The 23,721-nt window shown below is 42.4% G+C and overlaps 1 protein-coding gene across 2 annotated transcripts in view; it reads left to right on the top strand.

Annotated features, from left to right (window-relative positions):
* gpr107 (G protein-coupled receptor 107) overlaps window positions 1-18,515 on the top strand; it is a 31,723-nt gene extending 13,208 nt beyond the window's left edge. The window contains exons 15-18 of one of the 2 annotated variants that reach the window (XM_064943364.1): window positions 4,517-4,566; window positions 5,396-5,479; window positions 7,280-7,398; window positions 17,181-18,515. In XM_064943364.1, coding sequence (XP_064799436.1) covers window positions 4,517-4,566; window positions 5,396-5,479; window positions 7,280-7,398; window positions 17,181-17,271 — 344 coding nt within the window. In that variant the 3' untranslated portion in view covers window positions 17,272-18,515. Of the gene's footprint in view, window positions 1-4,516; window positions 4,567-4,952; window positions 5,029-5,395; window positions 5,480-7,279; window positions 7,399-17,180 lie in introns of those variants that run through there. The other variant, XM_064943365.1, reaches the window with a different exon arrangement.
* Window positions 18,516-23,721: the final 5,206 nt, after the last annotated feature.

Genomic DNA, 23,721 nt, shown 5'->3' with positions numbered 1-23,721 from the left:
AGAGAAATAAGCTTTTTGTGCGTATGGAAAATTTAGGGGATATCTTATTTCAGCTCATGAAACATGGGACCAACACTTTACATGTTTGTGTTTTTTATAATTTTGTTCAGTTTAATTATTGGGTAGAACAGAAAACCATCACTCTCGGAACTCTTAGGGTAACAGTAGAATACCACTGGCCTATTGTGCTCCCCTTATCCTTGTTCCATGCAGAAGTTTTTCTGTTGAAGTTTTCAGCCACCTAATTAATTCCCATTCTACTCGTGATTAGACCAGGCGAGGAAAGGGAAAAGCACAGCTACCAGATCTTTCATTACTGAAATGTCAGGCCATTTCACATACATTCAGGTTCAAATCAAATTTATTTGTCACATACACATGGTTAGCAGATGTTAATGCGAGTGTAGCGAAATGCTTGTGCTTCTAGTTCCGACAATGCAGTAATAACCAACAAGTAATCTAACTAACAATTCCTAAACTACTGTCTTATACACAGTGTAAGGGGATAAAGAATATGTACATAAAGATATATGAATGAGTGATGGTACAGAGCAGCATAGGCAAGATACAGTAGATGGTATCGAGTACAGTATATACATATGAGATGAGTATGTAAACAAAGTGGCATAGTTAAAGTGGCTAGTGATACATGTATTACATAAGGATGCAGTCGATGATATAGAGTACAGTATATACGTATGCATATGAGATGAATAATGTAGGGTAAGTAAACATTTATATAAGGTAGCATTATTTAAAGTGGTTAGTGATATATTTACATCATTTCCCATCAATTCCCATTATTAAAGTGGCTGGAGTTGAGTCCGTGTCAGTGTGTTGGCAGCAGCCACTCAATGTTAGTGGTGGCTGTTTAACAGTCTGATGGCCTTGAGATAGAAGCTGTTTTTCAGTCTCTCGGTCCCAGCTTTGATGCACCTGTACTGACCTCGCCTTCTGGATGATAGCGGGGTGAACAGGCAGTGGCTCGGGTGGTTGATGTCCTTGATGATCTTTATGGCCTTCCTGTAACATCGGGTGGTGTAGGTGTCCTGGAGGGCAGGTAGTTTGCCCCCAGTGATGCGTTGTGCAGACCTCACTACCCTCTGGAGAGCCTTACGGTTGAGGGCGGAGCAGTTGCCGTACCAGGCGGTGATACAGCCCGCCAGGATGCTCTCGATTGTGCATCTGTAGAAGTTTGTGAGTGCTTTTGGTGACAAACCGAATTTCTTCAGCCTCCTGAGGTTGAAGAGGCGCTGCTGCGCCTTCTTCACGATGCTGTCTGTGTGAGTGGACCAATTCAGTTTGTCTGTGATGTGTATGCCGAGGAACTTAACTTGCTACTCTCTCCACTACTGTTCCATCAATGTGGATGGGGGGGTGTTCCCTCTGCTGTTTCCTGAAGTCCACAATCATCTTCTTAGTTTTGTTGACGTTGAGTGTGAGGTTATTTTCCTGACACCACAATCCGAGGGCCCTCACCTCCTCCCTGTAGGCCGTCTCGTTGTTGTTGGTAATCAAGCCTACCACTGTTGTGTCGTCCGCAAGCGTGATGATTGAGTTGGAGGTGTGCGTGGCCACGCAGTCGTGGGTGAACAGGGAGTACAGGAGAGGGCTCAGAACGCACCCTTGTGGGGCCCCAGTGTTGAGGATCAGATGTTGTTACCTACCCTCACCACCTGGGGGCGGCCCGTCAGGAAGTCCAGTACCCAGTTGCACAGGGCGAGGTCGAGACCCAGGGTCTCGAGTTTGATGACAAGCTTGGAGGGTACTATGGTGTTGAATGCCGAGCTGTAGTCGATGAACAGCATTCTCAAAAAGGTATTCCTCTTGTCTAGATGGGTTAGGGCAGTGTGCATTGTGGTTGAGATTGCATCGCCTGTGGACCTATTTGGGCGGTAAGCAAATTGGAGTGGGTCTAGGGTGTCAGGTAGGGTGGAGGTGATATGGTCCTTGACTAGTCTCTCAAAGCACTTCATGATGACGGAAGTGAGTGCTACGGGGCGGTAGTCGTTTAGCTCAGTTACCTTAGCTTTCTTGGGAACAGGAACAATGGTGGCCCTCTTGAAGGATGTGGGAACAGCAGACTGGTATAGGGATTGATTGAATATGTCCGTAAACACACCAGCCAGCTGGTCTGCGCATGCTCTGAGGGCGCGGCTGGGGATGCCGTCTGGGCCTGCAGCCTTGCGAGGGTTAACACGTTTAAATGTTTTACTCACCTCGGCTGCAGTGAAGGAGAGACCGCATGTTTCCGTTGCAGGCCGTGTCAGTCGCACTGTATTGTCCTCAAAGCGGGCAAAAAAGTTATATAGTCTGCCTGGGAGCAAGACATCCTGGTCCGTGACTGGGCTGGATTTCTTCCTGTAGTCCGTGATTGACTGTAGACCCTGCCACATGCCTCTTGTGTCTGAGCCGTTGAATTGAGATTCTACTTTGTCTCTGTACTGACGCTTAGCTTGTTTGATAGCCTTGCGGAGGGAATAGCTGCACTGTTTGTACTCGGTCATGTTACCAGGCACCTTGCCCTGATTAAAAGCAGTGGTTCGCGCTTTCAGTTTCACGCGAATGCTGCCATCAATCCACGGTTTCTGGTTAGGGAATGTTTTAATCGTTGCTATGGGAACGACATCTTCAATGCACATTCTAATGAACTCGCACACCGAATCAGCGTATTCGTCAATGTTGTTATCTGACGCAATACGAAACATGTCCCAGTCCACGTGATGGAAGCAGTCTTGGAGTGTGGAGTCAGCTTGGTCGGACCAGCGTTGGACAGACCTCAGCGTGGGAGCTTCTTGTTTTAGTTTTTGTCTGTAGGCAGGTATCAGCAAAATGGAGTCGTGGTCAGCTTTTCCGAAAGGGGGGCGGGGCAGGGCCTTATATGCGTCGCGGAAGTTAGAGTAACAGTGATCCAAGGTTTTTCCACCCCTGGTTGCGCAATCGATATGCTGATAAAATTTAGGGAGTCTTGTTTTCAGATTAGCCTTGTTAAAATCCCCAGCAACAATGAATGCAGCTTCCGGATAAATGGTTTCCAGTTTGCAAAGAGTTAAATAAAGTTGGGCTCATCTTATAGCACTTGTCAATGAGCTGGCTCTCATGACATTCCTATCATGAATGGGAGCTCATAGAAGGTTCTGTCTGTGTGTGAATTGTGTCATGTCTCATTTTGGACAGACTCCATTCCACAGTTCTTTAATTGAACAATAGGCAGTATGCTATAGGACAGACCTCACCAAATCCACAGCTGTTACAATCCACAAGAGATTTGTTTGTGCCATTTCGACTGTAAAGAGGGAGTTCATACCATATATTCTTGGTGTTTGTGTTATAATTCCAAGTTGTTTAACAGATCAAATAGAAATGGGTTGCTATCTGACCAAAACTACATCGGTTACAATTCAGTACGAGAAAAAGTCAATTTTCAGTCAACATTCATGAAGATTTAGGAATCGTGCCAACAAAGTTATTTTTTCTCTCTGGGTGACCAGTTATAAAATGTAATTGATTGACCGGTTCCAATTCCACGTGGTTGCTCCTTAAAGTCAATGAACAGCCCATATAGATAATGGAGTAACCATTCCAAATGAACAATCCACTGTTTGTTTCCATGCAGCTAATTGAGTTTAGTTTCCTCATCAGTGCACCTGCATCAACTCCCTTAGCGCTTTGCTTCTTAGTGTCGAAATTGTAAGTGCACAGTTTGTGGTACATATGATTTATTTATCAGAGCAGACATTATCACTCAGAGCCACATGAATGTCTGTATGTCTACCTTGTCTGGTAGAAAGCACAGGAGTCTTTCTATAAATGTTTTAGGGTTGAATAACCTAGTGTAGCTTCAGACGTCTGTCTCTATGGGTAGGTAACCACCACAGGCTGAGTAGATTACGGCACAAAGCGTTCAAATTCCTCGATTCCACAGTAGGTTGTTATGGCACTTCCATAATTGCTCACCTGGTTTCAAAGTGGCTTGTTTTGTCCTAAGTAGGCCACAGTAAGATCCATACTTATAGCTTACTGTCCCCTTTTTGAAGTCCCACTTCTGTGGAGGAAGTTGTACAGTGTGAGAATGATGAATGACTGTACATGTCGCCCTCCATTTCTTTCCCCTCGGGTCACATTTCTTTTGGAAGGGGTTCAGATTGCATCAAGGCACTTTGCAGCATTATTACATCCAATACAGCCTTCTCTTATGGGCCTTTTTAGCCTTCTACGGATTTATATCGGGCCAAACGTCTTGGATCACTTGCTTTTTGAATCATCATGCAAAACTCCTCAAATTAAAGTACCCCTAAACTTTACCATCTGATTCATCCAATGTTCTTTTTAGAGGTGTTTTAATAAAAAGTGTCATACTCTACTTATAGAAAACATTTTTCTTCATCTCCAAACTGCTCTAAAAGGTGTCTCATGAGCCATGTTTATTTTTGGAGGGGGATGACAGATGTGTGTTACTAAAAAGCTCTCACAGGTCTTTGCTATCTTACTAATAATGAATGTCATTTTTTTGCAGCTGCTATCAACCTTGCCCAGTTGAAGCTCTTCAGGCACTACTATGTGATGGTAAGGTTCCTCTTGTCATGCTCTTCAGACACTCTTTCTCCTCACACACAGCTCCATCAATACACACTGCAGGTGTGACGATAGGCCCCACACACACACGCTTGCACACACACACATGCATACACACAGCCACATGTACGCCTTTTTAAATGGAAACAAACCCAGCATTGTGTCTACGTCTGTCTGTACGGAACTCCCTAAAAACACTCCACTTTGACACAAGTGTCTTTTCGTAGCAGGTTTGGAGAGCATTTTTGCTAACCCCGCTACATTTAATTATCCTGACCTGCTAGGAAAAGTGGTAGCTGTATTGAAGTGGTGTGTTTTTAGCGAGTCTGTACAGTATATGTGTGCACGGGTCTTACTTCATCTTTCATCCATTCCAGTTCGGTGGAGTCATTCCAGCTCCCTCTTTGTATTAATTGAATCGTGAATAGCCACGTATGAAACCCCTCCATAAAGGTATTACAACTGTTGAGGTGTCTCGCTCTCGGACATTCTGTTTTTGATTTCTTTATCTGTCTTGTTAGTGTTTAACATGTTCATCTCTTATTGTAATGTCCTCTCTGCAGACCAAAGGGGTTGCGCTTTAGTTTTCTCGCTTTCTCCCCCTTCTCTCTCTGTTGTATCGACGTTCATATTGTCAGCCAATGCCAATCTTCCTGATTATGCCTTGTAAACTTGTTTTTCTTTCTGTTTCCCCTTTTGCCTGTCTCTCTCGCTCTCTAAAAAGTGACTGAAAAGAAGGATCCCCCGTTTCTTATATCTGTGTTCAGAAAATTGTTTATCATTTATCTAATGTCTGTATTTCTCTCTCTCTCTCCTTCAGATTGTATGCTATATTTATTTCACCCGTATAATCGCAATTCTCATCAAGTTCATTGTTCCCTTTCAGTGGAAGTGGCTGTACCAGGTGGGTGTCCACCTATGTTTTGTTTAACGGTAAAATAATACTTATATATTATAGTCCAAGTTAAATACACTTCTCAACAAAATAAAGGGAACACTTAAACAACACAATGTAACTCCAAGTCAATCACACTTCTGTGAAATCAAACTGGCCACTTAGGAAGCAACACTGATTGACAATAAATGTCACATGCTGTTGTGCAAATGGAATAGACAACAGGTGGAAATTATAGGTAATTAGCAAGACACTCCCAATAAAGGAGTGGTTCTGCAGGTGGTGACCACAGACCACTACTCAGTTCCTATGCTTCCTGGCTGATGTTTTGGTCACTTTTGAATGCTGGCAGTGCTTTCACTCTAGTGGTAGCATGAGACAGAGTCTACAACCCACACAAGTGGCTCAGGTAGTGCAGCTCATCCAGGATGGCACATCAATGCGAGCTGTGGCAAGAAGGTTTGCTGTGTCTGTCAGCGTAGTGTCCAGAGCATGGAGGCGCTACCAAGAGACAGGCCAGTATATCAGGAGACGTGGAGGAGGCTGTAGGAGGGCAACAACCCAGCAGCAGGACCTCTACCTCCACCTTCGTGCATGGTGGAGCAGGAGGATCACTGCCAGAGCCCAGCAAAATGACCTCCAGCAGGCCACAAATGTGCATGTGTCTGCTCAAACGGTCAGAAACAGACTCCATGAGGGTGGTATGAGGGCCCGATGTCCACAGGTGGGGGTTGTGCTTACAGCCCAATACCGTGCAGGACGTTTTTAATTTGCTAGAGAACACCAAGATTGGCAAATTCGCCACTGGCGCCCTGTGCTCTTCACAGATGAAAGCAGGTTCACACTGAGCACATGTGACAGTCTGGAGACGCCGTGGAGAACGTTGTGCTGCCTGCAGCATCATCCAGCATGACTGGTTTGGCGGTGGGTCAGTCATGGTGTGGGGTGGCATTTCTTTGGGGGGGCCGCACAGCCCTCCATGTGCTTGCCAGAGGTAGCCTGACTGCCATTAGGTACCGAGATGAGATTCTCAGACCCCTTGTGAGACCATATGCTGGTGCGGTTGGCCCTGGGTTCCTCCTAATGCAAGACAATGCTAATGCAAGACCTCATGTGGCTGGAGTGTGTCAGCAGTTCCTGCAAGAGGAAGGCATTGATGCTATGGACTGGCCCGCCCGTTCCCCAGACCTGAATCCAATTGAGCACTGGGACATCATGTCTCGCTACATCCACCAATGCCATGTTGCACCACAGACTGTCAGGGGTTGGCGGATGCTTTAGTGCAGGTCTGGGAGGAGATCCCTCAGGAGACCATCCGCCACCTCATCAGGAGCATGCCCAGGCGTTGTAGGGAGGTCATACAGGCACGTGGAGGCCACACACACTACTGAGCCTCATTTTGACTTGTTTTAAGGACATTACATCAAAGTTGGATCAGCCTGTAGTGTGGTTTTCCACTTTAATTTTGAGTGTGACTCCAAATCCACACCTCCATGGGTTGATAAATTTGATATTATAATATTTTTGTGTGATTTTGTTGTCAGCACATTCAACTATGTAAAGAAAAAAGTATTTAATAATAATATTTCTTTCAGATCTAGGATGTGTTATTTTAGTGTTCCCTTTATTTTTTTGAACAGTGTACTTTAACAGTATGTTAATCCTTAGTTAAAACCAGTTTTGTTTGAAAAAAGCATTTTTGATCCACTTTGAAAGGCTTTTATGTTTTTATGTTTAGCTGTTACAATGTACTGACACCATTTTTCCTACTACCCATGTCTCTTTCTTGATCTCTATCCTTGTCTTCAGCTATTGGATGAGCTGGCCACGCTGGCATTCTTCTTCCTGACGGGCCATAAGTTCCGCCCGGCCTCCTACAACCCCTACCTGCTGCTCTCTGTGGAGGACGATGTGGAAATGGAGGAAGTGTGAGTCTGACGAGCACCAAATCATTATCAAGCACACATCAGCATCTTGGAACGTATAGTCAGAAGTTATAGTTAAAGCACAGACAGTGTGACCGACTGTCTTGATTCGGTCTTATGTAGCAAACTTTGAAATTGTGTTTTTTTTTTTTTTTTCATTGGATAAAAGTAGGGACTCGGAGCTAGAAAATTGTATATCATACACTGCAGTTGAGGAAGAAATGGAAATGAAATTCTGCTTTGAAAGTTGATAAACTTATAACCCCACTTTTGAGAAAATGGGCCTTGAATGTTGGGACATCTACTGGAAAGCTCTTTGTTTTAGCCCCACCCATCTCTTGAAGGATTCACATGAGGCCATGTTCTCACACACACACAAAAAAACTGCTTTAGAAGGGATTACCTACACATACTGAGAAGCTCCTGTTACAGACAGAAGCATGCAACATGGAAAACTCATCTCTCATGTCCAGCCCATCCATTATCTCAGCCAATCATGGCTAGTGGGAAGGTCCTTTCTTTTTCTGTGGCTAAACCAACTAGGATTTAGAATTTAACAATTTTATTAGTATTTACAGATGGCATACAAGTTTGTTTTTAAGGCACATGTAAGTTCCCATGGTCCAGAATTTTTGTCTGCCAAAAAATGCATTTTGATCAAATAAAATAACTTTCAAATGTCTGAAACTGTGAAGTAGTGACTCGCGACATATTCCTAGTTTCCTGAAACGAGTCACAAATGGCTATGGCTTTTGTCTCGAATTCGTCACTACGGGTCCAGGAGTATTGTATGCTTTTTCACACTGCTGAGCCGAATCAAGTGAGTCAAAGTGTACTGGTCTGGCCTGGTTATGCATCTACCATAAGGGCTCTATTCATGCTGGAAAGGAAAATGTGAACAAAAAAATATCAGAGCCAGCACAGTACGGTTTGGGTTGGCATGATGGTGTCAAAATAGAACCCTCACTTACTGTAAACCAGGCACCTCACTTTTTTCTACTTCCTCTATCCTTACTTGCCATTGTGGCCCACAGCTGTGTCAGTTTTATCGCCTCCCCCTGTTGTTCTTAAGTGTCACCCCTCCCAATATGGTCTGGTCTGAGGACAGCTGTGTGACTTCTCCCTGTCAGCCTAGGTGCCACGTGTTCAATGCAGAGAGTTCTACCAAGGCCCCTGTGGCACCCAATGGGAGGAACCCAATTATAGTGGAATTGACAGCATTTTAGTAACATGAACTCTTTTAAAATCTGTTCATATAAAAAATCTGTTCACACCCAGCAAGAATTACATTTTTATTTTTAACATTTTCTGACAAGCGAGAACATAGCTGTGCAAGGCAGTTAACCCACTGTTCCCTGGGCGCTAAAGACATGGATGTCGATTATGGCAGTCCCCCACACCTCTCTGATTCAGAGGTTGGGTTAAATGCGGAAGACACATTTCAGTTGAATGCATTTAGTTGTACAACTGACCGTTTAGATATGGTCATTTTTCGTAAATTCATAAATGTTTTGGAAGGATGTATAGTAAGGCATTTGTGAAAATTCGAAGCAATATATTGTGAAAGCGGCCATGCGTTTGAACAATTAATAGACACTGCAAAAAATCTGTGTTCAGGACCAGTCTACATAGACCGGTGCGCCATAGCCACAGAGCTACAGTAGGCCTATATGCAATGAAGCGATTTGTCACACAGGCCTGCCATCCATTCACTTTGAACTGGATTGTGTGTTTACAGGCAGAAGCAACAGCGCGACTTTAAATCTTAGAAAACATTTGCCAAAAGCCACAAAATATTACCTGAATGGATTCTGCAAATATGTAAATACCATGGGAGTCTTACAATTGGGAACATCACTATCCTATTTATTTATTTAATTTAACCTTTATTTTAATAGGCAAGTCACTTAAGAACAAATTCTTATTTACAATGATGGCCAAACCCAGACAACGCTGGGTCAATTGTGCGTTGCTCTATGGGGACTTCCAATCACGGCCGGATGTAATGCAGCCTGAATTCGAATCAGGGACTGTAGTGACGCCTTTTGCACTGAGATGCAGTGCCTTAGACCGCTGCGCCACGCAGGAGCCTATTATTCAAAAAACCATGAGAAGTTAGGCTAGCTGCCTATTCACATCAACAAGATCAACAACTAATGCGAGATGAGCTAAAATCAAACATTAGATAAACCCTCTCAACCTTCAACTAGTTAGCCGTCAAAATGGCACTGATGATGGGGACTAGTGGTCTGCTCGTCCTTCTGCAGCTTGCCTGCCAATGCATGCTTGTCCCAACCCATGTTTATACAACTGAATGGGAACTTCCCTGCCCGCTTATTTGATCGATGCCAAAAACTTTTGATTGACAACTAAGAGCGATGCTAACTGTGGATAAGTCGTTCAGCATAGCAAGCTAGCTAGCAAAGCGATTGAACATTTCTTGCTCGGTAACCAAATGACACCTGCAGCATCTCTAGCTGTAGCCAATAAAAAACGATGAGGGGAAAAAGTCGGTCACTCACCCACTCCTCCTATGACATCTTCCCAGCAGCTAGCTAGCTAACGTTATGCTCCGGCTTTTTAGCCATCCAAGGGTGTAGCCTAGTGGTTAGTGTTGGACTAGTAACCGAAAGGTTTCAAGTTCAAATCCCCGAGCTGACAAGGTACAAATCTGTCGTTCTGCCCCTGAACAGGCAGTTAACCCACTGTTCCTAGGCCGTCATTGAAAATAAGAATTTGTTCTTAACTGACTTGCCTAGTTAAATAAAGGTTAAAAATAAAATGTAAAAAGTCAATCAGCGCACAGACCATTTAAAAAAATAATAATAATAATGTGCTTTTTTGTTTGTTTTTACAACAAACCGTTAAACTGTGACCCGAACAGTCATTGTTTTATTTGTAAAAATATGGCCTTTTATAATGTCCACATGATGCTGTGTATATAGGATTTTAACATATTAAAACAATAAATAAATTGTATTTGTCCAGCCTCTGCTGATATGCTTCCAAATGTGCATAATCTGCTGTGACCCTAATCGAAAAGTATTTAATAACACAAATGGAACTATAGGTCCATGTAAAACTTAAATGTGTATATATTTTTTGCACAGAATGGATCACCAGTGTGGTTGAATTCAGCATTTCTGTATGGTGAACTCAAAATGTAGCTAGTTGAGTAGCCAATCTAGGCTACTGCTCAAATGTTTCTGTAATAGGCCTACATGCCTGTTGCATGGTGTTATTTGGTTAATTGCCTAGCTTTAAAAACCAAGTCAGCATTTTAGTAGCCTAGCTAGGACTGGTATGTCTGTACACTTTTCCCACTGCTGCATGCTGTAAACGGGACACACGAAAGTAGCACAATTGAAGTTGCGAGCGCATCAGGCTGTAATTTTATAAAGTAGATGACTCAACTGTTGACTGATATTTTATATTCGGTCCATGGGCCTTGTTTGTCACGTACGCTAGTCTGTTAGCCACGTTATGACTGACTTGTGATCATTTCCCTTACTAGTTTGAGTGTATTGACATTCCCAACCTTAGTTACAGTCATCTGTATTTGTCCAGAATATTGAGTAACTGAAACGGTGCATCCCGGCAGCAAACAATTTACAACATGATAAACATCTGTTTTGGACTACCAAGAAATGTATTGGTGAATTATATTACTCATGCATTGAACTGCAATCATCTATTCTGCCAACAATACCTTACTGTACGTCATGGAATTTTGATCCAAATATAATCTATTTTTAAAACCTCTTATGAAGTTGGTTTTGAAGCATAAACCGTGAATTTGATGTTTTTGACTAATATTATGATTGTCTGTTTTCATATCTGCAAAGTAGTTAAAACGCTGTCAGTTCCACTTTAAAAGGAACATGGCTATTTGGTGCTCCAACCTACATACAGTACACCAGCAGACCTGCTTCCATTCACCTTGTCTACCGTTTTCTTATTTTAGACACTTTTATAATTTTTTTTACTCAATCTGTTTTTAGAGTGTCAGTATGTCGACGTCCCTGAGATACTTAATCAATGTCCTCTCGCCCTCCTCCCGAGCTTTCATCCTCCCCTCCTGCTCCATTTCTCTCTCTCTTCATCTCTCCATCCAGGTCACAATGGAGCCTGCCGCACTCATCCTCCTCTCTCCAGGCTCTTCTACCTGTTTTCTCTCCTTTTTTTGTTCTTTATATCCAAAGTGTACCATGTGTCCTTGGTCCCTGTTCTCTCTCTACCTCCCTCTGTGTAGACTGTTGTATCTCACCCAAGGGGGCCAAATAGGATTTTGCAAACACTTCCCAGAACCAGCTGTATTTATGAATTATATATACTGAACATAAATATAAACGGAACATGCAGCAATTTCAAAGATTTTACTGAGTTAGTTCATATAAGGAAATCAGTCAATTGAAATACATTAATTAGTCTCTAATCTATGGATTTCACATGACTGGCAATACAGATATGCATTTGTTGGTCACAGATACTTTAAATAAAGTAGGTGCGTGGATCAGAAAACTAGTCAGTATCTGGTGTGACCACCATTTGCCTCATGCAGCCTGACATCTCCTTCGCATGGAGTTGATCAAGCTGTTGATTGTGTCCTGTGGAATGTTGTCCCACTCCTCAATGGCTGTGCAAAGTATCTGGATATTGTCAGGAACTGGAACATGCTGTCGATCCAGAGAATCCCAAATATGCTCAATGGTTGACACGTCTGGTGAGTATGCAGGCCATGGAGTAACTGGGACATTTTCAGGAATTGTGTACAGATCCTTGCGACATGGGGCCATGCATTATCATGCTAAAACATGAGGTGATGGCGGTGGATGAATGGCACTACAATGGGCCTCAGGATCTCATCACGGTATCTCTGTTCATTCAAATTGTCATCGATAAAATGCAATTGTGTTCGTTGTCCATATGTGAAGAAGTCGGATGTGGTTACACCTGGTTTGTGGTAATGAGGCTGGTTGGACGTACTGACATTCTCTAAAACAACGTTTGAGGCAGCTTATGGTAGCGAAATGAACATTCATCTCTCTGGCAATAGCTCCGGTGGACATTCCTGCAGTCAGCATGCCAATTGCACGCTTCCTCAACTTGAGACTTCTGTGGAATTGTGTTGTGTGGCAAAACTACACATTTTAGAGTGGCCTTTTTTTGTCCACAGCACAGGGTGCACCTGTGTAAAGATCATGCTGGTTAATCAGCTTCTTGGTTTATCTTTGCAAAGGAGAAATGCACAGAAATGCCTGCACACACAACTGTAGCTCTCCTAGGAAGAAATTTGATCATTCTTGATTTAGGGCCTGAATAATCTTGGTAAACCCAGAACAAAAATTGTATGTAATTTGGTCAGATCAAAATATATTAAGCAACTCCCTTAAACGGAAACTCTGCAAGTGTATGGACCCAATGTTCTTTCCAAAATTTGAAAGATGTGAGCACCTGCAAAATCGTGATTTGTCCGAATGATTCACAACAAAAAGATCTGCGTATGACAGTTGTCATATCTCAGTCTGTTGACAGTCGCTGCTATCATTTATGTTAGGTTCATCTGTCCACGAGAGATTAGGGCCTGAATGCCTGGAGTTGGCTGGGTGGAATAATGAGCCTATAGCACACCTAGCGAGACTGCTACAGCAATGGAGCGCGACAAAGGTTCAACTATTTGGGGCAAGGAGCAGGAGTGCCAGGTGCGGCTGGTTAACTGGGTCTAGGCTGCGCCGTCCTCCCCCTCCCTCTCCTGTCCGGCTTCTAGCGTCCTGCTCTCCTCTCGCCGGCCTGGATGCACAGAATTGGGTCGCTCGCCTGGGGAGCTGGCACCAGACCCACAGACCAGGAGCTGAAGGGGGAATGGACACACACACAAGCGTACAGTAATGACTTTAAACTCAGGGCCGTATAATACAAACAGACTCACTTGTGTACATGTACACAAAAAACAAATCCAATGCCTGTTGTCATGCATGCTAAACTGTGTTCAAATACATACTGTAGCATACACACACAAACACAGACTCGGGCTCCACATTTTCTACACACTTCTTTCCCCCTGTTTATTCCTGACGGACGGGGCTTCAGTGGATGTTCAGAAAAGGAGTGTGGTATATAGTTGACTCAGCTGCCGGGTTTACGAAGATGTCTTCTCTTCCAAGCTGTTATTGAACATAATGAGGTGGTGGTGGTTGCTTTTGAAATGTCTTTCTTGGCCTTGCGTTGATTATTCCAGCCACAACTCTTAACTCGCATTCAATGCATCATTCAATACATCTAGTCAGTCCCAGTACACATGTTTACTGAGGCAAGTCAAGAAAATATGGCTTATGCGTTCTCAAGAGGACTTTAAATATACATTTTTTTCATTAAATGACATGGAGGCCTGTATTCATAACCACTCATACTCTGAGAGGCTTTAAGGTACCCTCTGTCCATTCATCATAATCTACAGGCAAAACTGATCCTAGATCAACACTCCTCTGAGAGGCTTTATGAATATGGGCCCAGGTAATGTTCCTTGATTCTCTGTCTGGAGGTCAGGAACTTCCCTACAACTGTTTTGTTATATGCATGACCTAGTCTGTGACGTTTTTTTTTTCTAGTGGCTCATCGAAGTGCATTAAACTAAGATAGGAGAAACAACCAATCTATGTGATCAGAGTAAAATATACAGTATGTTGCCATGGGTTATGCCCAACTGTGGGATCTCATGTGGTGTCCCTCAAGGCTCTATTTTAAGACCCATTTTTATAAATAATCGACATGCTCTCTCTTGTCTCTTGCCCTCCTGTTGTGTTTGTTTCATGTTAATGAATTCTGTGTTACTGGTCCAAAATGACCGCCCCATTATCGCTGATTCTAAATCCATAATAATACATATATTATCACCTAATGTTAGATATTTTTGTCAACTTAAGTTGTTGTGGACATTACAAGTTTTTAACTTATATTTGCTATTTATAGCCTGTAGGCCTCATTGACCTGAGTTCATACAACTCGTTTTTGAGTTTTAAAAAAAGCACAATGTATGGATTATTTTGACTATAACAAATACTCAGATGAAACGTATTGTGCTATTTATTACATACTACTTTGTATCAAAGTTTAACAAGGACTCTCCTCACCAGTGTCATGATCAAAGATATGCTCAAGAGCTTCACATACACTGTATCGTTTGGTCATTATGCTACCACAGAATGAATTGTGAGCAAGGCCTTAAAAATGCTTTATATACCAGAGCTGCGAGAAAAGTTGGATATATTATAGAAACAATGTTTCGATTGTGAGAATGCCAACAGGTGTGGTTCCCGTGGGGGGAAAGATTCTACTGAGAAAAGGTTCCTGTGGTGGTTGCCATGGAAGCCAAGAAGGGGAGTGAGGTGTGTGTGCGCTCAAACACATGCATGTGGGGGTCTGGGAGAGCTAGTGTGTCCATCTGATGAATGGGCATGTGCCTGAACTCAATTTTATACACTAATTGTAGTCTCACCCATTCACTTGTAATGATTGGTCATTTTTGACCGGGAACACCACAGCTGTAAAAAAGTTAAATAAAACACCCGAAATGTAATAAATCATCTAAATGTATTTATGTTCAGATGTCCTGTGTGGATAAAGTCATGGTACCTTATGACAATCAGATTAACTACATTTTTCAGAGAGAACTTGTAAATCGGTCCAATTCGACCAGAACACAGCAGGTGGGTTAAAAATAATGGTGTTCACTTCTAATGTTAGACTGACGACACACAGATCTACATCAAGAGACCTGGACACCCTTGTGTACATAAAGAATCCCACACTGGAGGACTATACGCAATCTGTATTTATACTATACCATTTAAATACATACACTAAGTGTTAGGGACATTTTCAAAGTGGGACCACACACCGTATGAATTAAACATGGGCTGCATGTTTGTGGAGCAGCCCGAGGAGGCTTTCAAAGAAAGTGGAACATTCTGAATATTTCAAAAATTCCTTCGGGTTCTTTAGATGGTGCTCCCATTTTGTGTGCTTGAGGCAGGTATTTGGTGAAACTCTACCTAGAGGTGAGCCTTGATTTGGATGCCTAGATTATTAATTATTTTTTTACACACATATTTCACCTTTTATTTAACCAGGTAGGCCAGTTGAGAACAAGTTCTCATTTACAACTGTGACCTGGCCAAGATAAAGCAAAGCAGTGCGACAAGAACAACAGAGTTACACATGGGATAAACAAATGTACTGTCAATAACACAATAGAAAAATCTGTATACAGTGTGTGCTAAGGAGGTAAGGCAATAAATAGGCCAATAGTGGCAAAGTAATTACAATTTAGCGATTTACACTGGAGTGATATATATGTGCAGATGAGGATGTGCAAGAAGAAATAATGGTGTGCAAAAGAGCAGAAAAAGAAATATGGGGATGAGGTAGGTAATTGGTTGGATGGGCTATTTACAGATTGGCTGTGTACAGCTACAGTGATCGGTAAGCTGCTCTGACAGCTGATGCTGAAAGTTCATGATGGAGATATGTCTCCAACTTCAGTGATTTTTGCAATTAGTTCCAGTCATTGGCAGCAGAGAACTGGAAGGAAAGGTGGCCAAATTAGATGTTTGGGGATAACCAGTGAAATATTCCTGCTGGAGCGCGTGCTACGGGTGGGTGTTGCTATGGTGACCAGTGAGCTGAGATAAGGTGGAACTTAGATGACCTGGAGCCAGTGAGTTTGGCGATGAATATGTAGCGAGGACCAGCCAACGAGAGCATACAGGTCGCAGTGGTGTGTAGTATATGGGGCTTTGGTGACAAAACGGATGGTACTGTGATAGATTGCATCCAATTTCCTGAGTAGAGTGTTGGAGGCTATTTTGTAAAGGACGTCGCCGAAGTCAAGGATAAGTTAGATGGTCAGTTTTACGAGGGTATGTTTGGGAGCATGAGTGAAGGCTTTGTTGCGAAATAGGAAGCTAATTCTAGATTTAACTTTGGATTGGAGATGCTTAATGTGAGTCTGGAAGGAGAGTTTACAGTCTAGCCAGACACTTAGGTATTTATAGTTGTCCACATCAGTCCGAACCGTCCAGAGTAGAGATGCTAGTCGGGCAGGCAGGTGCAGGCAGCGATCGTATGAAGAGCATGCATTTAGTTTTACTAGCAGTTGGAGGCCACGAAAGGAGTGTTGTATGGGGTTGAAGCTTGTTTGGAGGTTTATTAACAGTGTCCAAAGAAGGGCAAGATGTATACAGAATGGTGTCGTCTGCATAGAGGTGGATCAAAGAATACCCCGCAGCAAGAGCGACATTTATTATATATAGAGAAAAGAGTCGGCCCGAGAATTGAACCCTGTGGCACCCCCCTAGACCTGCCAGCGGTCCCTCCGATTTGACACACTGAACTCTATTTGAGAAGTAGTTAGTGAACCAGGCGAGGCAGTCATTAAAGAAACCAAGGCTGTTGAGTCTGCCGATAAGAATACGGTGATTGATTATCTTATTAAACTAACTTATTAAATGTCAACTGTCTGCAACATGCAGCTGTTTCTTATACTGGTTGGGTGGCTAGTGATGGCTAATAAACCTAGTTAATTGGGTAATTTAATGGTCTGCTGTCCAGGTGAGGGACTATCCAAAGGGACAATCCAAATTAAGTTAGACCAATGTTTCAAGATGCTTGTTCCATCTGTACTGAATGTTGGGATGTGGTGGAGGTTTTCAGGGTTGACATTTTTTATTTCTAAAAAAAAATATTTGGGGGACTAAATCCTATGCCTTTTTCTGCTGCCGCTTCAGAATAATGACCTCAACGGCGATGGGGGATGGAGTGAAGAAAGTGAAGAGGAGTGCAAATGGACCGACGGAAGAGCGGGAGAGCATGGCCTGATGGGAGATGTAGTACCCCAGCTCAGCCAAATACAGCGTCTCTGGACTATGTGGGCACAAGTGTGGCAACGGACACTCATTGCCCAGACATAAATTCTTAACCCACTTCACTTGAGTGTGGGTAGCAGCCCAATATTAACTGGGGAACCCCCAACTATGGTTTAACAATGGTGGTTCTAACTGTATCTATCTGTATGTTAATGTATATCAATGAAATGACCCTCTGAATCAGAATTATCCTTTGATGTTAGAGTGAAGGAAATGTGGGGACTCCAAGTAACTAAGTCCACAATACCTTGTCTGTTTTAATTGATACACTGAGGCTGCTGTGCTTGGTAATTATTTATCTTTGTTATTATTTATTTTCTAATGTACATGCAGCATGATATCTCCTGTGACTCGCCATCTGCCGCACACACTCACAACCAGATACATTCTGATGAGACAATGTCAAAAGCCAGTGGTAAAGAACACTTATTTATCCCTTCTTGCAAACCATAAAGTGGAAAAACTTAACTTATAGTTTTAATGAAATACTGCATCTCACAAACAAACGGGATCACTTTTTAAAATATATTTTTTAAGTTATTTGTGTTGTGCATCAGATTATTGCTGTTTTCCCTATTCTTCCTTAATTTGTGGTGCTTCATCTGCAGTGGAGTGGTACTGTGACATGTTTGTGAGATGCTTACAGATGCCCATTTGGGTCAAGGTTCCCTGCCTCGTGTGAGTCTAGCTTGTGGGTTGCAATTTGTTTTGTCAGCAAGTCATTTTCAGGGAAAAATCCATTGGCCTGTCAAGTTTTATTTTTGGTAGCAATGAAACTTGTCTAACTGCTTGAGAAACTGAGGCGACATATAGAATAACCAATATTTTGATGAACTTTTACTTCTCCATATACCAACCATATGGTCAGAGGTGACTAAATACATTTATCAAAGTCAGTATGGCCAAAGTGGAAGACCCCATCTTCAGTGGTGGAGAGGGGTATGCTGACCGACGATGCCATTATTTGTTGATCAAGATGTTGGTATGTCTATATTTTGTTCATATAACAGTAATGCAAAACACATTGGCCTCCAGACCAGAAAGCAATGGGAGATAGATAATTATGTTTGCTGATGTTTGATGTTGCACATAAGCTGTGTTTGTTTAAAGACTCCATATATCGTTAAATTACAAAAGGAGATGAACAACCATGTAAATACTTTATCCTCTGTTCATAAAGGCTTTTTTGATCCTCAATTGACGTCTTTTGTTTTTAAAGCTGTCTTATTAATTGTCCCTAAATGCTGTGCATCACATTTTCAGAGCTCAATTAGAATTTTGATGGGGACATGTTTAAAAGGGGGTCTGGAAGAGAGGCATGTAACAAAAGCCCTCGCCCACCCTTTCTTGTTTGTTCTGGAACAGGCTTTTTTGATTTCTGTGGCGTTTGAGGGAGACAGATGGATGCTTTCAATAATACATTGACAGGCTTGAGATGTGTGGGAGGTTGGTTAGTCTGGCAGCACAATTCGGAGGGACTGCTCTCTCGCCATGTACAGGAGGCTACTGAGCGGAGAACGGCTCATACTAATGTCCGGGACGGCGCAAATGAAAGGGCATCAAACACCTGGAAACCATGTGTCTGATGTATTTGATTCCATTCCACAAACTCCGCTCCAGCCATTACCACAAGAACATTATCTCAAGGTTCCACCAACCTCCTGTGTTTTGTGCCACTGAAAGCAGTTTTACAGATTTGTTAGAACTAAAAAAATAAATACACAAAATGTATACATTGATAAAATGACAGATAACGGACCTATATACCAACCAAAAACACTTTTTGTCAAAGTAGATAACAATAGAAAAGTCTAGTGGACATTGCTAGTCGTCTAGCCTTGTAAACATCTGCCAAAATTATTTAATTACGAATAGGCTTTTTTTCTCAATTTGCTTTGAATAAAGCATCTTTGTTTAACATGAGCTCTACACATTGCGGATTCTGTAGTAGCCTGATATCAAGAAAAATATAGGCGTCCATTATGCTTGAATTTATTCAAATGCATGTATTTTGGTATTGCTTTTCGAATGAGACGAGAAATGAGAGAACGGGTCATGCGACCTTTGCATGGCATTGAAATGGGAGATTTCATTAAAACACGCCACGTCGATACAGCTAGGACTGGAAGTTCATTTTTTGTAGCAGGTTAGGAGAATTAGTTTAAGGTTAAGAAAAGAGTTAGGGTTTGCGTAAATGTTCTCCTAACCTGCTACAAAAGGTCACTTCCGGTTGTAGCTGTATAGAAGTGAGGGGAGACTATAAGGACACAGATTACGTTGGGCGTCAGACGTGTCCTTATGGCCTTGTCCATAGAAGAGCCATGGTGCATGCTTTTAGGGAGTCCCATTGAAGGGGTCGAAGGATCCACGTGATGTAAGACTAGGGGACACACTCACTTCAAGCCACTTTGATATAAAGTGATTTTGAGAGCATTTTCCTAAACTTAATTTAAGTCTCCTAACCTGCTATGTTAATTATCTTAGCCTGCTGTGTACATTTCTCCTAACCTGATACGAAAAAGTCACTTCAGTATCGGTGTTTCATGTCAGACTAGATGAGCCGGAGAGCAGTTCAGCCAGTTGGCGACTTGGCAGAAGTGGACAGAGAGGGACAAGAGTCAGCACCGACAGGACAGGTGGCACTGACTTCGTGCAGAAGCGATGAATGAATAGGCCTACCCACATTATCTGCTTCAAAGGCGAAGACTGTCCAAAGCCTAAAAAGTTCCTCTTTTTTTAATTAATGAAGAGGTGAGCCTGATGAGGTGAACAGCAAGTGAGGTAAACATTTGACAACAACAAAAACATGTGTTTGAAAATGACACTTTTTGGCGGGGTCCATAGGCTAGGTCTACAGAATAGGGCGCAGTCTAGCACGAAGATAATTTTGAAATAATAATGTTTAAATTTCTTTCTTATATTATGTCTATAATGTGGTGTGGGGGCTGTGTTTTGGCAAAGTGGGTGGGGTTAAATCCTTCCTGTTTGGCCCTGTCCGGGGGTATCATTGGATGGGTCCACAGTGTCTCCTGACCCCTCCTGTCTCAGCCTCCAGTATTTATGCTGCAGTAGTTTATGTGTCGGGGGGCTAGGGTCAGTTTGTTATATCTGGAGTACTTCTCCTGTCTTGTCCAGTGTCCTGTATGAATTTAAGTATGCTCTCTCTAATTCTCTCTTTCTCTCTTTCTTTCTCTCTCTCGGAGGACCTGAGCCGTAGGACCATGCCTCAGGACTACCTGGCACGATGACTCCTTGCTGTCCCCAGTCCACCTGGCTGTGCTGCTGCTCCAGTTTCAACTGTTCTGCCTATGGAATCCTGACCTGTTCACCGGACGTGCTACCTGTCCCAGACCTATTATTTGACCATGCTGGTCATTTAAGAACATTTCAACATCTTGGCCATGTTCTGTTATAATCTCCACCCGGCACAGCCAGAAGAGGACTGGCCACCCCTCATAGCCTGGTTCCTCTCTAGGTTTTTTCCTAGGTTTTGGCCTTTCTAGGGAGTTTTTCCTAGCCAACGTGCTTCAACACCTGCATTGCTTGCTGTTTGGGGTTTTAGGCTGGGTTTCTGTACAGCACTTTGAGATATCAGCTATGTATGAAGGGCTATATAAATACATTTGATTTGGATTTGAATGGATTGGAACTTCAATGTTGCTCCAAGCTTGCTATGCAGTCAAATATACTAGTTTTGACCACCTTGACCAACATGCAGCCTACATTCTCTTGTAGGTCTATTTTGGTTACATAATTGCATTCATATTTAGTATAGAGCCCTTGAAGGCGCCCTCTGATAGACTTCTCATGATTTTCATTTAATCTCTTGAAATAACTGAATTAAAATGCATTCCCAAACATACTCAAGACTTGCCTCTTGTATTAGGCTATTTACCCATTAAACAGGCAAAAATATGCCATCATATAATATGCATTTTGTTTTTACATCAACCCAACATTTAATGCCCTCCCCCCCACCTCACTCCCCCCACAAACTCTATTTCAAGATGAGCATGTCTATTCTCGGATTACCCTACTTTGCTCATCTCTCTTTCTGTTCAAAGTGTGTGTACCCATCTTCTTAAGGCACACTAATTGTGTGGTAGGCTGCTTAACCAGCTCAGACCACAGCAAAGTAGTGTCAATTGTCAGCTGTGCCTCTTTCCTGGCCAGGCTGGATTAAAGGGTAAGTAGCATAAACATAACCACATGTAACATATGGATTTGCATTAGTATACACATCAAAAGTCCCAATACAATGTTACACCTTACATTTCTATTTTTGGAGTTACTTAAAACCGATCATAATTCCGAAGAATGTGTGATGTAATAGGGAGGACCCGGCAAGCCAGCCTGTTCCCTATAATGCTATAATGTAAACTCCAGCAAAAATGACTCCAAATTAAACCAAATTGTTTGCACTCATGACTACTGGTTTCAATAACATTTTCAGCCAATTTATAAGCACATACTTTATGAATTGTTGCTAGCCAACTAGCCTGCTAAAGTTAGACCTACTAACCTGCTAATGTTAACCCTACCAGCCTGCTAACATTACATTAGAATGAGTTAGCCAGTCAGCCCGACTACGGTCGACATGCTAGAAACCAACTACTGGAGACCAGTTAGAACACAACTAACACAACACAACTCAGGGAAAATCCAATAGCTATAGCAAATAAAATACAAAATAGATAGATTTCAGATGTCAATCAACTCTAGCACTTAGACAAGATGGAAAAGGTTACAAAAGTCCCGTAGACTACTTTGCAGAGAACATGCCAAAAAGTTGACAAAACAAAAAGGAGAACCTACGAGGTACGTTACACAATTAGAGCAAGCAGGTATGAATTTTATTTTATTTGTTTTGAGCCCACGGCAAGAACGTACCAAAGGGTTCCCACTAGATAATACAAGAGAGCATGAGGTGTGGCTAATGTTAGCCTGCTTGAGCTAGCTACAGAGCTAGCTACAGAGCTAGCATACAAACTCAATAGCAGAGTAGATCCTCCATATGACGTTGAGAAATACTGCAATGTGGGTAGTTCGGAAGATATCCGGGAAATAAGTGAATAAATCTGTAAAAATAAACATAATTATGTTTGTAGTGTTAGGGCAAAAACCAAATCGTGCACCCCTTGCGATCCCGAGGACCGAGTTTGGGAAACGCTGATCTAAGACATTGGTTGCTCCCGTGGGAGACACGGGTCCATATTCCACGTGTTACACATGCAAGCCAGGTCCCTTGGAGAGGGCGATTAGTAGATTTGAGGCTTCTCCACGGGCAAGTGGTTCAATGGCAAAGATGGACTGTCCCTCTCGTCATGTCGCGTGGTGAGGACTGTGTTCCTGCCATCAAACATGCAAAGCTTCATCAGTTCAGCTGCGAGCCGTAAAGCCTCTCCCCAATGATAAGAACCTCTGCAGCAATAACCGGTTGGCTTTGACAGGCAGCTGTTTGTCAGATGTATCATGGTCTATCGCTGGAATCTGCCAGTGTAAACAGAAATTCAATCTGGCAACAAAAAAAACTGTGATTTTCTGCAGCGAATCCATACAACATAAGCACTAAGCATTTTGTGACATCTACTGATGTCAAAAGGGCTTTATAAATAAATTTGAACAACATATGACATTATAGGATACAACATAGGCCTATGCCAAAAGTAAAATGCCCATATGCCCATTCCTAAAAAATCGGAGCTCGACTAGTAGCATGAGACACAATGACCCCCATAAGGTGTCACTGTAGCTTTAAGTCTTTCATAACCCCTTTAAATCATTGTTCTATCAGTGACCTACTTACAAAGGTGGAACATTTTTCAAATACAGTGAGCATCAAAGGTATTAGGACAGGGACACATTTTTGGTTGTCTTGGCTCTGTACTCCAGCACTTTGGATTTGAAATGATGCAATCACTATGAGGTTAAAGTGCAGACTGTCAGCTTTAATTTGAGGGTATTTCATCCATATCGGGTGAATCGTTTAGTAACGACTGCACTTTTTGTACACAGTCCCTCCATTTTAGGGGACCAAAAGTATTGAGACAAATTCACTTATGTGTATTAAAGTAGTCAAAAGTTTAGTATTTGGTCCCATATTCCTAGCACGCAATGATAATATTAAGTGTATGTTTCTACAAACTTGTTGGATGCATTTCTATGTTTGTCTCTGTAACTTTCTCACGCATCATTATTTCTCACTGTCCAAATACTTTTGGAGCTCACTGTAGTCTACCGTGTATAACAACAAAGTCCTCCTGTTATAGATTATTCTGGGAGGGACAGAGACAGGTGGGATGGGCTGGGTGGATGGGCAACCGGGACTTTTTTGTTCTGATGATTTTCTGCATGGTTTAGTTACACATAGAACCTCAAAGGTACAAACCTCAGAGTTACGGAG

Source organism: Oncorhynchus masou, chromosome 28, assembly GCF_036934945.1.
Source record: "Oncorhynchus masou masou isolate Uvic2021 chromosome 28, UVic_Omas_1.1, whole genome shotgun sequence".
NCBI lineage: Eukaryota > Metazoa > Chordata > Actinopteri > Salmoniformes > Salmonidae > Oncorhynchus > Oncorhynchus masou.
The sequence above is the reverse complement of the archived record's forward strand: the minus strand, read 5'-3'. Positions and strand labels throughout refer to the sequence as shown.